The sequence below is a fragment of the Ursus arctos genome, unplaced genomic scaffold (genome assembly GCF_023065955.2).
Source record: "Ursus arctos isolate Adak ecotype North America unplaced genomic scaffold, UrsArc2.0 scaffold_2, whole genome shotgun sequence".
NCBI classification, from domain to species: domain Eukaryota; kingdom Metazoa; phylum Chordata; class Mammalia; order Carnivora; family Ursidae; genus Ursus; species Ursus arctos.
Window position 1 is genome coordinate 60,702,064 of NW_026622874.1, and position 15,088 is coordinate 60,717,151.

General features: G+C 52.5%; 1 protein-coding gene across 1 annotated transcript; it reads left to right on the top strand.

Moving 5' to 3' along the window:
- The first annotated feature begins 3,927 nt into the window (after nucleotides 1-3,927).
- On the top strand, nucleotides 3,928-14,759 carry LOC113246755 (SLAM family member 9-like). The gene is made up of 6 exons (XM_044379850.3): nucleotides 3,928-4,015; nucleotides 7,824-8,177; nucleotides 10,655-10,927; nucleotides 11,205-11,546; nucleotides 11,652-11,918; nucleotides 14,193-14,759. The coding sequence occupies exons 1-6, from the start codon at nucleotides 3,967-3,969 to the stop codon at nucleotides 14,264-14,266; spliced, it is 1,359 nt and encodes a 452-aa protein (XP_044235785.1). The 5' UTR covers nucleotides 3,928-3,966; the 3' UTR covers nucleotides 14,267-14,759.
- The last annotated feature ends 329 nt before the right edge of the window (nucleotides 14,760-15,088 follow it).

The window sequence follows — 15,088 nt, forward strand, 5'->3', positions numbered from 1 at the left end:
TGCTAACGTTTATTGAGTAATGAGTGACGCTTTGCACTTTACATATGTTTTTTTTTTTAATCCTCAAGCCAACCTTATTGGGTTGGTACTCTTATTATCCTCATTTTATTTTTTTTAATTTTTTAAATTTATTTATTTATTTTTTTTTTTTTTAAGGTTTTATTTATTTAACAGAAAGAGAGACAGCCAGCGAGAGAGGGAACACAAGCAGGGGGAGTGGGAGAGGAAGAAGCAGGCTCATAGCGGAGGAGCCTGATGTGGGGCTCGATCCCATAACGCTGGGATCATGCCCTGAGCCAAAGGCAGACGCTTAACGACTGAGCCACCCAGGTGCCCCTATCCTCATTTTAGAGATGAAGAAACTGAAGGTAAACGTCACTGGAATAGCCTTCTTGGCGGTGGCAACACAGGGGGACAGTCTTGTGACACATAGAATCAAACTAATTATTAGGATTTAAGTACAGTAAAAACCTAAAAGAACATGAATTTTGATGTAATGCAGTTGGCAAATGGGTCCTGGACTCACCCGGTCCCTGTCTTCACACAGTGAAGGCTGATGGTCTCCTTGAGCCGTGGATGCAAAGGCATCTGGTGCTGGGAACCAGGGAGGAGGCAGGCGGAGTCTAGCATTTCCAGTTTCTCCGTGTCCTTGGTCCAGGCCAGCAAATGTGGGCAAATGACGGGAAAATTTCTGGAATTCCTTCTGCTATCCTGGAAGTCCAGCCAGGCACCGGTATAAGCCCCAGAATCAGTCATCTACTGGGTATTGCCCCCAGGGAGCATCAAAGCCCAGCCTGGCCTGCAGTCCGGATCCTGCAGGCACCGTCCCAAGTTCCGCTGCATAGACTCACCACCAGCCCACTTTGCAATTACGATGACCTTGCATTTTCCACAATTGTATTTTTTGACTTCATTTTTCATATTATGTGGGGGGTTTAATGTGTTTATACTCCTGCAGATCAGAAGAATATAGAAAGAATACAGAATTTTGATAAGTTTAAAGCTTTTTACACCTAAATGGAAAGATTGTTAAATATCTCAAGAGCTAAAAGAAATGCAACATCAAATCAAGTGCTATAGCGACCGTAAAGCAAGAAAGAATTAGGTGGTATCACGGCGTGGCAAGTTGAACTGAGGACACAGGCTATGAGACCAGCCTTTTCTTTCCTTTCTTTAGATTTATTTATGTATTTGAGAGAGGGAGAGCATGCACGCACACGAGCGAGTGGGGGGGGAGCGGCAGAGGGAGAAAATCTTCAAGCAGACTCCCCGCTGAGCGAGGAGCCTGATGCAGGGCTCCATCCCACAACCATGAGATCGTGCCCTGAGCCGAAACCAAGAGTTGGACGCTTCACGGACTGAGCCACCAAGGCACCTGAGACCAGCCTTTTAGAGGACGTCAACAAAGCAGATAAAGGGACCTGGGTGGGTACCAACAGTTGATGTCTCAGTGGTGTTTCTGGTAGTTAAGCAACCTTAGTTGAGGGGGCAGGTGCCCCAGAAAGTAGCTGGGGTCGAGATGACATAACTGTGTCCTTTATGAATCTTTCAGTTTCAGAAAGATAAGGAATTCAGAGTAGGTACGTTCAAGGTGTCAGTTAGTCCTTTTTGTTTACATGTATGTATTATTTGAGACATCTAGCTTATTAAAGCAATAGTTCGTGGTTCTGATTTGAACTATGTATTTGAATAATTGATTTGCATTTGTAATTTTATTTTTTTAATTAATAAATTTTTATCGAAGTACAGTTGGCACACAATGTTACATGAGCGTCGGGCGTACAACATCACGATTGGACAAGTCTATACGTTACGCTCACTGCACATGCAGTGGACATTTGTCACCACACAGGGCTATTACAGTTGAATCTAAGTCTATATGAAGTATTGAATATTGGAAGACAACTTAAGAATTACCCTACTTATAAGCTTACTGTACTAGATGTACAAACCTTCTTTAAGTATTTGGGGGTCTTATTTATTGATTCCAATACTTTATCCAAGGTGGGTGGGGGATGGGAGAAACAGGTGATGGGGATGAAGGTGTGCACCTGCTGTGAGGCATGGAAGTACTGAGCGACCGTACTGTGCACCTGAAACTAACATAACCCTGTATGTTATCTCTCCTGGAACAAAAATAATGGTACTAAAAATATATTTCTATCTTAAAAAAAAGAAAAATAAGCAGAAGAGCTTTATCATAAAATCTGTTTTCAACTCTGAAAAAAAAAGTAAGTACTTTAAAAGTACTTTCAAAGCTAAATATACTACATTCAACAGTGAGATTTAAAGTCCTTAAAGGAATTGATTCATAAATTTGTAATATGAGTCAAATACTATTGATAGCCACCCAAAAGGAGGTTAAGGGCTGCCATATTGGTAAATGGAATGATTTACAAGCTGAACTGCCCTTAAGGCTGGCAAAGGTTTTTAATTCGTTTGTTTGTGTGTTTGTTTTTGGTAAACTGAATATGAATTACTAAAAGCAATATAGCTTATGGATAATTTTTTTACGCACAAAAACCACCTTCAAGGAAATAAATAATAATGGGGAAGTCTTATTTCCTGGGAAGTAGTTTGCTAAGATCGTAAGTAAGCAGGATTCAAATCAGAAAGCTTCATATCCACCCCACCGTACCCAACCCTGAGGCGAAACCACCCCGCATTACTTTGTTTTTCCATCGACGTGATTTTCTTTCCTCCCAGCCTGTGAGCAGCATGGTTGCCGAGACTTCCATTCGTCTCTGCGTGCCCAGGCCCCGGGCTCGTGTGTTATGGTGAATAAATGAGTGAGGAGAACTCAGTGAGAGTAGTATCCGGAAGTCCAGGAGAAGAGAGAATTTCGAACAGGGAGGGTCCCTGGGTCAAATTTAACTGACGGCCCTTTAAGATAAAGGCCAAAGGGTCTATAGGCTGTGACCAAAGGGAGGTGATTGGCAACCTTCTTAAAAGCAAGTGTATTCTCTTCAATCTTGTTGGGGCAGCTGACCTCCACACTCTGAATGCCAGGGAGATACTTGTCAAAGTCTGAGAAGTGAGGGGCCTGACAGGAGGCACCAGTCACAACGACATCCTCATGGAGATGTCAACAGTCTGCATGGCCCAACAAAGCCATGAGGACCATTTGGTGTAGTCACCCCTGTGCCTCCCCTTTCTCTCCCTCTACTCTTGGATTAGGACTTTCACACAACTCCTTCAATCATACCACCAAAAGTGCAAAATAACAAAATATCTGACCTAGTCTTTCATCGTTGGAGGTAGAGGTGCTTCCAAAGGTCTTGTCCTCTGGATTCTTCCAGCCTTGTGTCTGTGCTGAAAAGGCTACAGCCAGCAGCCTGTGTCTCCTGCCTTTCTGTCCTTGAGCCATTCTGGGCTTGCTCTTCTCTGCCTGCTGACTCAGTGTCAGACCTCAGTAAGCACGTAGGCGCGAAGCCCCTACTATGTGCTGACACTGAGCTCTTCACTGGGAATTGAAGGATGAGAAAGGAGGGCTAGAGTGACGTAGGTGAGGCAGGTGGCGGGGACCAGGGCAATCCAGGAAGCAGATTTGCAGGAGCCAATTTACAGGCCTGAGAAATCCTAAGGGGTTTTGGGGGAGATTCTAGAAACTGTCTGCGGTGACTGGAGTCCAGGATGGGAGACTTGGTGACACGGCATGAAGCCAAGGTTGGCAAGAAGCAAGAGAACAGGAAAGGCCTTGTCCCCCAGAGCTGCAAGCCTGACTTTACCTTGTGGGGGTGGGGACTTCCGAAGGGCTTAAAGCACGGCTGTGACGTCGTCAGCTCTGACTTTTATATAGTTCCCCTGGCCTTTCTCATGTGTCCCCTGGTTTCTACATCTTGTGACTCCAAAGCTACATGTGATTATTGTGGTGAACTCTAAAAACAGGAAATATTTGTGGGCTGACATTTACACATTCACAGCTGGCCAGCTGTCCTGAGGGAGGCCGGTCTGCTGGTGACTGTTATGGGTCCTTCTCTACCGGGGTCCTTGCTCCTGCTTGGTCTTTTCACGGGTAAGTCTATCTCTGCCACTACCTCCCAGGCACCTCGACCTGCCTGCACATTTCTCTAGCCAAGGGTGATTTTCACTGAAGATGCTGCCTCCCTGGGGGCCAGGCTCTGTGTGTGTGTGTGTGTGTGTGTGTGTGTGTGTGTGTGTGTGTGTGTCGTACACGAGCTATCATCTCAGACCGTGCAGGCCCACACTGTGTTCTTGTCACTCTCACATTTCTTCTGCTAGTGAGTCATAGGGAGCCCTGTGCGTTCCTACACAGGCTGGCGGTGGGGGCATGAGATCGAGGACCTGCCCCATCTTCACCCTGCCATTTCAATCATCACCCTCTTACGTCCCTTTGCCTCTCTTCCCTCTCCCAACAGCCCCTGGGAGTGACCCTTCATCATGAATTGGGCTTTCTGAGTCCCATAAATGACTTCAGTAGGGGATCTCAACCCGGCACTTAGCAGCTGTTTCTGTCCCCCTAGATTCTTACTGCTTGCTCCTGTCCCCGAGGACCTGAGTCGTGGCAAGAGACAGGCTTGGGAACCAGAGTCAGGGGAACGAAGCGTTTGAGAAATCTGCGTGAGGGGCCAGGCTCTGATCTTGCTCTCCAGAGTTTCAAACTTTTGCTTTCATTCTTCAGGGGAAAACCAGCATGTGTGATTATGAAGGTCTCCTGCCTCGGGATTGTCCCCACCCCAGGCTTTAGGGGGTCCCCTAAGCCTGCTGATGAATGCCTTGATGCATTTAATACTTGGCAGTGAAAGGAAGGAGAAACTCTTCTCTACCCTCAAGATCTACCTGAACTAAGCAGTAAATTTATGTGAGATAGATTAACAGGAGAAAGAACCTCAAAGTTTCATGACGTGTGCATGGAAGCCCAATAATGAAACTGAGACCTAAAGAAATGACCGAGGAGTCAGTTTTTATACTTTTTAGACCAAGAGACGATAAATCTGTGAGGAATTGACAAGACGAAGAAAACTTCTCTTTGGGAGCTTCAGTTAGTAAGGAATTCTAAACGGTCTTTACGCTGCAGGAATAAGTAAGAGGGTAACAGGATTGCTTGTAAGCGTTCTTGGCTCTAAATTTCCCCCATCTGGTGATGCGGATACTCTTTACCTCCCGGGCCAGGCAGGCAGCCTTTCACGTGGGAAATTTGTTTCCTGCTTTCAGGGGAGTGTCCTTGTGCTGACTGGCTTTTAAGTAACTTATTTAAATAATCAATGTGCCCAGGTGGCCCGTCTTGGGGTGGCCTGCGCTTGGCCCCATCACCGTTTATAAAGAAACTTTACTTAAATTAAAAAAACAACAACTCTGATCCCCACGATAGACTTGTGATATAGATAAGGCAGACAGGATTACACGTGTTTTACGGCTGATGGACTGAGGCTCAGGGAGATGAGGGCATGCGGCAGCACCGTGGAAAGGCGGAGAACGTTGTCCTCGGCCAAGGCGGCAGAGCTGGCGTGGAGATTCCTGCAAGGCTCCCCTCACCCCCACTTTCCTATCCCTGCACGGAGCAAGCTCATCTGGGAGCTTGTCTCTCTCCATGGCGTCCAGGCCAGGCCCTTGGTGGTCCCTGCCCGCAGGGGCATCTCCTGGGCGTATGGCCAAATAACATGTAAGACAGGTGCTACCTGAAAAGATGTTCACAGTTCTTCAGTTCAGCTCTGGAAACATCTATTGGGGCTCTTGTGTGCTGGGTGTGTGGTGGGAATGGGGGTCAGCAGGACCCAGGGAGGAAGGAAGTACGATGAAAGCCTGTTGCTGACAACACAACAGGCAGAGCACAAGCTCTGGGGGGATGGGGGGTCAGGTGAACTTGGATCTTCCTGTGGACTCTGTGGCTTCCAAGCTGGTGACCGTGGGCAAGTTTCTTAGGTTCTTTGTGTCTCGTGACCTTTATCTTTTAAGTGGGAAGAAAAGCACCCCCCTTTCAGGTTGTTGGGAGGTTGGGGAAGATAACGTGTTGACCCTCCTCGGGGGCGCGGTGTCTGGCATTTGGGGTTCACGTCCTGATCTGATCCCTTTGTGTCTCTCCGCACTTGAATCCAGACACAGGATTCAGACCTAGAAGTTCCAGACACACCCACAGCCGCTAAGCCTGAGGCTAAACCACCGACCTGCCCTCCTCTCTCAGAGGTCAATTCCCTTCCATCTTCTGTCCTTGGGGAGCTCGTGAACTCTGCGGAAAGACACGCACACAGCTATCTGTATGAATCGGGGTGAAGTAAATGCTTAAAACCAAATAAGCCAACAAAAGCAGGGGCTGAAGGAGATGGGGGTGGGCGTGGCTGGACCAGAAGCGCAGAGCCCAGCCCGGGGGGGCCGGGGGGGGGGCGGGGAGCGCTTGAATGAGGCCTGAGGAGTCACGGCCTCTGGCATCTGAGGGTGCAAGGAGGAGCCAAGCTGTTCAGTTGGGGTGCGGGCCCTCCAGCCGGGGTGCGGGCCCTCCAGCCGGACTGCAGGCCCTGGGCCCAGTGTGGGGCGAGGACGGTGCCGCTGATGCCAACGCCTGCTGGCCCGCCATGCTTCCTGTTGGCACGCATGATGCTCCGGGAGGAGCCAAGGGAGTTCCACGGAAGAAGTGGACACCAGGCTGTTGCGTGGATTCCGTGGGTGCACAGGACGCTGACCTGCCCCCAGCTTGGGGTGCCTACTCCCACAGGACAGCAACCCCTCTCCCACCCCTTGTCCCCACAGCCACTGTCTCAGGACGTCTCGGGTCATCTTTTGACAAAGAGACTCACCACCTGGCCTGGGAACAGTGACACGGCTGGCGCTTCTGGATCCCATTCTGAATCAGGACCCAGATGGTTCCCTGAGCCATGCAGCCTTTTCTTTCTAAACCACTGTGCAGCACACCTGGGTCAGTCTCAGACTTTCTGTTTCCTGGGACAGCGTGTCAGTGCTGCAAAAATACTCCAGCGGTCGCTCTACTGAGCACCGGTTTTTGCGTTTCTCGACAAGGGTGCTGGCCAGTTCTGGAGAGGGCGCAAACGGGGAGCGGTCGCCAGCTTACTCCAGCAACATCAAGAATCTCGATTAACACCAACAGTGAGGCATTTACTTGCATTATCTCATTGAACCCCCACAAAATCCTGGAAGATGGCCCTGCCTGTTTCACAGGGGAGACAGCCAGGACTCAGAGAGCAGATGTCACCCCTCGAGATCGCACAGCTGGCACCTAGCAAGGCTTTGAACTCGGGCAGTCTGGCTAGTGCCCTGGTGCTGCTGCTCTTCTCCCAAGTACCCTGGTCCTGAATGACTGTCCCCCGACTACACTTCCACTTGCTTGGCCAGCCCAGCCCTAGCCTTCCTTCTAGAAAGACGTTCCCAGAACCCAGGCTTCGGTTCAGCAGTGTTTGCACAAGCAATTACGGGGGATGCTACAAGGCGGTTTCTGCTGCGGTGGGGCTAGGCTAAGTGAGTTCTGATCCTATTGCCTGGATCAGCGGAGGGTGGCTCAGAGTAACAGCAGAGATCGTCCCCCCAGGCACCTCCAGAGAATTTCCCTTTCTCTCCATTCCACTCAGCATCTGCAACCCTAGCACAGCATCTATGGATTATTTTATTATATGTGAATTAGTCAATGTAAATGCTGAAAAAGACCGCTTTGGCATGACGGGAAGGGTGCTGGCTTGTGTTCCTGTCCGACCACCAACTAGCTATGTTGTCTGGAGCAAGCCACCTAATTTCTTTGGGTCTCTGCTTTCTCATTTATAAAATGGGAATAATAATCCCTTATCTGACCCTCTCTGGCCTGTTGTGAGCCTCTGGCTGAGTCGGGCTGCCCGTGAAGCTTCTGATCTGTGTCTCAGCAGGGACAGGGGTTTCCGGAGAGGATCCAGGCCCTGTGATGGTAACTGGGACCCTAGGGGGGTCTGTCACTCTGCCCCTGCAGCTACAGCCTGGACAGCCGGTGGAGAGCATCTCTTGGTTGTCCCGCTCCGTCTCCACGGCCATAGCCACGGTAACCTTGGCAGAAGCGGGAGGACCGGATACCTTGTACCAGGCAGAGACCCGGTACCGGGGTCGTGTGAGTGTGGTGGGCCCAGGCCGCTCGCTGCACATCAGCAACCTGAGCTGGACTGACGCGGGGCCCTACCGAGCCCACATCAACCTGCGGGGCTCCCGCCTCACCCGCACCCGGGAGTACCGACTGCAAGTCTATGGTGAGTGACCCGCGGTGGCAGCAGGTGTGGGGGCAGGGCCCATCTTTCAGGCTTTCTCACAGCCTTTCCCACATCTCTTGTAGTAACATTTACGCTTTTTCTGATTATAAAGCTAATATGCGCTCACTGTAACAAAACAAAACAGACCATGTAAAGTAGAGTTGCCTGGGAGAATGTCCTGAACAACGTCAAGGCCTTGGACCTGCCCCAGGCCGATGGCAGCAGAAACCCCCAGGGCTGTAGTCGGTGGAGAAGGGGACTTCCGCCCCAAGATCGGTCGTGCCACCCCCCTACTCGACTGGTCTTGAGGGTCCTCGATCCTAAAACAGGAACACTCCCATCTGGTGAGAATAAACTCCCGAGAAAGAGCTTTGGGACACTCTGGACAGATGTAGTGGAAAGCTGGGATCATGGTGCTGAAAGATATTTAAAAATGGTTTCAGGAGGGAAAACTGCAGTGGAGACGCCAGAGGTGGGTGCCCCCCCGCCCCTCCCCCCCGAACGAGGAGGGCGGGCTTGTTCAGCCAGGAAAGATACAGCAAGCCAGTTTTAGATTCAGACAGCTTATTACTCACATCGATAGTGAAAGAATAACCCAGGCCCCTCACAGCAGCAAGAATGGCAGAGGGGGCCAGTCGACCACGAGGCAGGTGTCAAAACACCCTGTTGCCCAAGAGCTGATTCTAGGCCGCAGTGGTGAGGTGGTGACGGTGACCGAGGGGGGCCGAGTCCGCAGCTCTGGTCGAGCTGGTGGGGCAGGAAGCTCCTTCCTCGTGAGAAAGTGACTCATGAGTGCCTCCCAGGGGAGACTGAGGTCGGCCCCGATGGTGTCAGGGTCTCCCGGACCACCATCCTCTCGTGTTCGGGGAGGATCTCAGGGCATTCTGCCAAGACTCAGATCAGCTGGGGTTCAGTCTTTGCCTAAGCGACATGGCCAAGGCCTTGGGGGGCCCTGGCAGAGCCGCTCCCCCACGCTGGGAAGCAAAAAGGTACAGTGACCCGTGAGGAGGAACACGGGGAAGCTCACGGATGGAGGGAAAGCAGAGAGGCTTTTCAGGGCTGAGTCGTGTGCTAGGAAATACTCCTGTTGGAGGAGGCAGGTTTTCCGTGTGGGAAGATGGACTTGCTTCCAGGTCAGGCTCCCCGGGCTGGGGACAGCGTTTCTGCCCTAAGGAGGCCTGGCCTGGCCATGGGCTGCGCTCCACAGCTCGAGGGCCCCCCACGGCCTCTGGGACCTGGAGGGGACTGTTCACTAGGATGGTCCCAGGCTGGTGGGAGAGCCCCTCTGGCTCTGGTCCAGTGGAGTGGCAACAGCGAAGGTAACAGGCCCCCTTTCGTCCTTCTCAGGGAGTTCCCCAAGTCACGGGAGCCTCTCCACAGCCCCGCAGCTGGCAGGAGAGGGGTTTATTTCTGGGCTGCCGAAACCAGTCTCAGAGAGAAAAAGTGACACAGAGGTAGAAAGTGGCCGAGCAGGCCTAGAACTCTGGCTCCCTCAGGCCACATCCTGTGCTTCTGGTGTCACTGCGTTGACGGGCTTGAGCTCGAGAGGGTGCTGAGGGGCAGAGGGCCTGCGGAAGGAGTCACGGGGGAGGGGTTTCAGTTCTGAGGAACACATGGGGGGCGGGGGGGGGGGGAAGGCAGCAGAAACTTACCCAGCCTGCCTTCTCCCCAGGGGACATTCTGGGCTGCGGGGTCCTATTTTTGCCCAGTTGAGCTGCCCCTGGGGCTGCCGTCGGGTGGGCCCCAGGGCTGAGGCCAAATAACAGAGCAGCCTTCTCCCACACCCTGTGGCTTTGTGGAGCCTGTCTTGACTGTGTACTCTCTTAGCTACTCTTCCTGCCGCTCCCCACCCCCTGGCTCTGGCCTGGGGACACACGTGGACAGATAATGGCAACCTTAAGGAAGCATCTGAGCTCCTGGTCCTGGGGGAAGTAGGGGTGGGGTGCAGGCTGAAGGGAGCGAATGGGGGTGGGAGAACCCTCAGGGGCCAAGGGCCGAATCTTCTAGGAGCCTTGGGACCCGGAAGCTGGATGTGTACTGCAGAGACCCCTCCTGGGCAGAGATGTAATTACACCTGCTGGGAGTGGGTGCGCGCACGGGGCCTTCATGGAGCCGGTGTTGGGGTGGGAACCAGGCTGTGGGGTCCGAGACACTGGATTTGGGTCTTGGAATCATCATTTAATAGCCGAGACTCTGGGCAAGTTACCTGAAGCTCTCTGAGCCTGTTAAACGGAGTAGGTACAGAACCTCTCCTACCCACTCCATGGGGTGGTTCTGGGAATCGAATGGTGCTACGTGGCAGGGCCTCGCAGAGCCCGAAGCTCTGGAATAGATGGGGGCAGATTCTGCCCCTGTTTCTCCCGTGCGTACTCAGGATGACGCAGGGTCTTGGCATCAGTGCCTTGTGCCTTCTGCCCTGTGAAGGGAGGGCCCAGGGCATCTCTGCAGTCCTCGGTTGGCTCATTTCGTGCCCACAGAGCCGCTGGCCCAGCCGCGTGTCACGCTGAGCTCCAGGATTGGGGAGAATGGACACTGCATCTTCATCCTGACGTGTGTGGTCGAAAGCAGAGGGGGCTCTGTGACCTACAGCTGGCTGCCTCTGGGACCCCGGGCTATCGTGTCCCATGGAGGGTCTGTCCTCAGTGTCTCCTCGAGGCCTGGGGACAGGGCTCTGACCTTCACCTGCGTGATCAAGAACCCAGTCAGCAACAGCAGCTCCCTCCCTGTCTCAGTGCCGTCCTCGTGTCCAGGTACCTCGAACTGGAGCACGCACGGTGCACTGCAGCTCTGAAGCGGACAGAGGTGGAGGGCAGAGCCCCCTTCCGGCCCCAGGGAGAGGGGCTAACACCCTTGAAAGGGGGGAGGGGGCGGGCTGGGGCAGGGCCGTCAGGGGAGGCAAGGGGGGGCCCACCGGAGCTAGTGTGGAGGCTGGAGGTTTGGGCAGGAGGAGCTCGAGGGGGCCTGGGGGGCCCTGAGTGCGCAGGGGAGACCCTGGCGCTGAAGCTAGGGTCTTCTGTCTGTCTGCAGGGCCAGGAATCCTGGGAGGGGACACCGTGGGGGAGACGGTGACCGGTCTCCTCGGGGACTTGGCCATTCTGCCCCTGGAGGTCCCGGTCGGGCAGGAAGTGGAAAAGGTCACCTGGAGCTCCGGAGGGCGTGTTGCCGTTATGCAGCCAGGGCCAGGAGGCCAGCCGGTGCTGGCCGCCGGGACTCAGGGAGCCTACAGCAGACGCTGGAGCACGGTCCACCGCGGCTACTCTCTTCAGATCAGGCCCCTGAGGCTGCAGGACTCCGGCCTGTACAGAGCCTGGCTCGCCCTGCAGAGTCCCCGGATCAACATCACCAGGGACTTCACCCTGCGTGTCTATGGTGAGGGGGGGTGGAGGGCTCACCTCTGAACTTTGACCTTTCCTCTCTCCCCTGCGTGGCCAGACCAGAGTCTTCTCAGAGCTCGAACTTTCCTTTCTTGCACAGAGAAGCTGCGGGAGCCCAACATCACTGTCAGCTCCCAGATCACGAAGGATGGGGCCTGTCACATCACCCTGATCTGCTCCCTGCAACAGTCTGGAGAGGACATTCAGTACAGATGGGCACCCCTCGGCCAGGGGGCAGTTATGTCCCATGGGGGAACCACTCTTCGTGTCTCCTGGACACCCGGGGTCAGCGACAGCTATCGCTGCACCGTTAGCAGCCCAGTGAGCCAGAGCTCCAGCTCTGTCCTCCCCGGGCCCCTCTGCTCAGGTAAGCCCTTCCTCATGTGTGCCCCCCTCCCTGGCAGCCTCGGTCCCGGGGCTCAGCACCCCCGCCTGCCATCCTCCGGGTCTGGGGGTGGTGGAAGAAAACGAGGGCAGGCTCATCTGCAGCAGGGAGTGTCTCCGGGGTGGCAGGAAATGGGGACCCTGGAGCCCTCCTCCCAGGGCCGCGCTGTCCAGCTTTGGTCTGTCAGCCCCAGACTCCGTGCCTGGGCGCTCGGCTCACTCCGGGGACTCCCCGAGGGCAAGTGCTTCTCCCAGCCCACTCAGTCCTGCAGAGCCCACAGAAGGGGCATCCCAGACGGCCTTGGCCATGTCCTCAGGGAAGCCCGGAGCTGCTGTGACACGGAAATCCGAGGCTGTGCCCCTCTGGCATCAAGGGCGGCCTCTCGCAGTTTCCATAGGCCGTGGCAGGACACTGCCTCATTCCAAATCACTGTGTCCGTTTCCTCTTCTCGGCCGACTTCTGACCATCTCTCGGCTCCTTGTCTCTGGTTCCTTACCAACCACTTTCTCTTGGACCCTTTGTGGCTGCTCTACCCCCAGAGGCGTCCTCATTGCTAAGTTCAGGGGCCACTTCTCACTCGTGTTGTCCTCAGCCCGCTCTCCTCGGGGCCCTGGGCTGCTGGCCCCCGGGGGGTCTTCTCTTCTATCACAGTCCTTAGGGGTCCTGCCCAGGCCTCTCTGTTGCCTGGGGTAGAAAGCTGGGTGTCATTCAGAACCCTTGTTTTCCACTGCTACCAGCTGGTGCTCACACCTCCCGGTTATCCCGCTCTCTCCCCTCTGGATCATTCTGCCCATGACGCTGCTAGCGGATGAGTTCTGCAAGAAAGAAATACTTGGGTTACTTTTCTGCTTAAAACCTTGTGGAGTCTGCCCACTATCAAGGGTATAAATATATTATCCCCTCTTCATTCATTTAAGCAACTCATCTTTACAGAGCATTTATTATTATTATTGTTATTGTAATCGAAATATAGTTAACATATAATATTAGTTCTAGGTGTATAACATAGTGATTCAACATTTATATACATCACGAAATGCTCACTGTGATACTTGCAGTCACCGTGTGTCCCATGCAAAGTTATTACAGTATCATTGATGTATTTCTTATGCTGTACTTTTCATCCCCACCACTTATTTATTTCATCCCTTGAAAGAGCATTTCATAACCTTACAGAGCTTTTTTTTTTTTTTTTTTTTTTTTGAGAGAGAGAGCGCATGTGCCTGTGTGCAAGTGGGGGGTGGGGGGAGCAGAGAGAGAAAGAAAGAAAATCTTAAGCAGGCTCCACGATCAGTTTGGAGCCCAATGCTGGGCTCGATCCTCTGACCCTGAGACCATGACCTGAGCCAAAATCAAAAGTCAGATGTTTAACTGATGGAAGCACCCAGGCACCCCTTACGGAACATTTTTTAAAGATTTTATTTATTTGTCAGAGAGAAAGAGAGAGAGAGAGAGAGCACAGGTGGGAGAGAGGGGGAGAGGGAGAAGCAAACTCCCTGCTGAGCAGGGAGCCTGATACAAGGCTTGATCCCAGGACCCTGAGATCATGACCCGATCCACAGGCAGACGCTTAACAGACTGAGCCACCCAGGCATCCCCAGAGCATTTTTAGAAAAGATTTTATTTGTAAGTCGTCTCTGTGCCCAACGTGGCGCTTGAAGCCACAACCTCGAGATCAAGAGCTGCGTGTTCCCCCAACTGAGCCAGCCAGGCACCCCCAGAGCATTTTTAAGGTGTCTTGAGTTGTTCTAGGCATTGAGGCTAGAGTGAAGAAGAGGTCTGGATAAATTGCCACCTCTCAGGGAACTCGGTCACGGTTGTCACAGTCGGCAGCTAACCCTGCTAAATGATTTGAGGGGTACTGAGCGTGTTGTATTAGGGCCTTCATCCTGTCTGTCTTCTCCACGGAACGAGACCAAGGCCCATTTTTTTCTCGGCATCTCCAGTACACAGCATGGAATAGGCACGAAAAATGTGACTCTGACAGTTCTTCAGGGAGCAGCCTGTGCTGGGTGTAACGGGGCACAGGAAACATGGTAATTGACTGCGGACGCAAACGTTCCCCCTGCCCCTCCATGGGGCCCAGAGGGCAGCTCACCTCCAGCCCCCAGATTCAGCTTCCTTAAGGGGTCTCCAGCCCACTCACGCTTCTGAATTCTCTTCTTGGAAATCCCTTCCCCTGCCTGCCTGTCTTCCGTTTCTTCTCTTCCCTTCCTTTTACCCCAGTTCCTAACCTGTGGTCATTGTTTCTTTCAGCCTCCTTCCTACCCTGCTCCTTGAAGAAAGAATTTCTTCTCTTTTTGATCCTGGGAGCTTTGCAGATTGAATAGATTGACTTTGACAAGTGGAGAAGCCAAGAGGACCGTGAGAAGGGGTCACCCGGGGAGACCAGAGATAAAGAATTCTGTACCTGGGCCCCACCTGTCAGCATCTCCTGCTGAGAGGGGCATCAATCCCTATGAAGACGTAAAACCTATTTCATTTGCAAACAGTTCAAAATCTCCAAGAAACTGCTACATCTCTTCTGTTGAAAATAACCTGTTTATTTTTATTTAATCATGTTTTAAAGTGTTCCGAAAGATAAGAAAGCTTATTCATTTATTCATTTAAGGAAAGTTGCACGTTTGTGGGATGTCTGGGTGGCTCAGTCGGTGAAGCGGCTGCCTTTAGCTCACATCATGATTCCGGGGTCCTGGGATCGAGCCCCACATTGGCCTCCCTGCTCAGTGGGGAGCCTGCTTCTCCCTCTCCCTCTGCCTGCCGCTCCCCCTGCTTGTGCTCTCTATCTGTTTAAATAAATAAAATCTTCGAAAAAAAAGAAAAGTCGTACGGTTGAAACGTAGGAAGGTTTGCAAGGCGATTGAGTGTTGTGATCCTATGTAATCGTCTTCTGTTAACACTGACGCAAATGGGCTAAGAGGGCCCAGACTGAACTTAAATTTCATCTCCTTGGAGCAGCCTTTTGACCACCTTATTTATGCAAATCTTTCCTCTTATTCATAATCGTTGTACCCAGCTCAATTTTGTCAAATTATCACAATTTGTAAATATATACTTATTTGTTGAAATTTTTTTCCTACCTTCTGTCTCCCCCACAAGATGTTTAGCTCCACGAGGACAAGAGCCGTATCTGTTTAGTTCACAACTAAGTC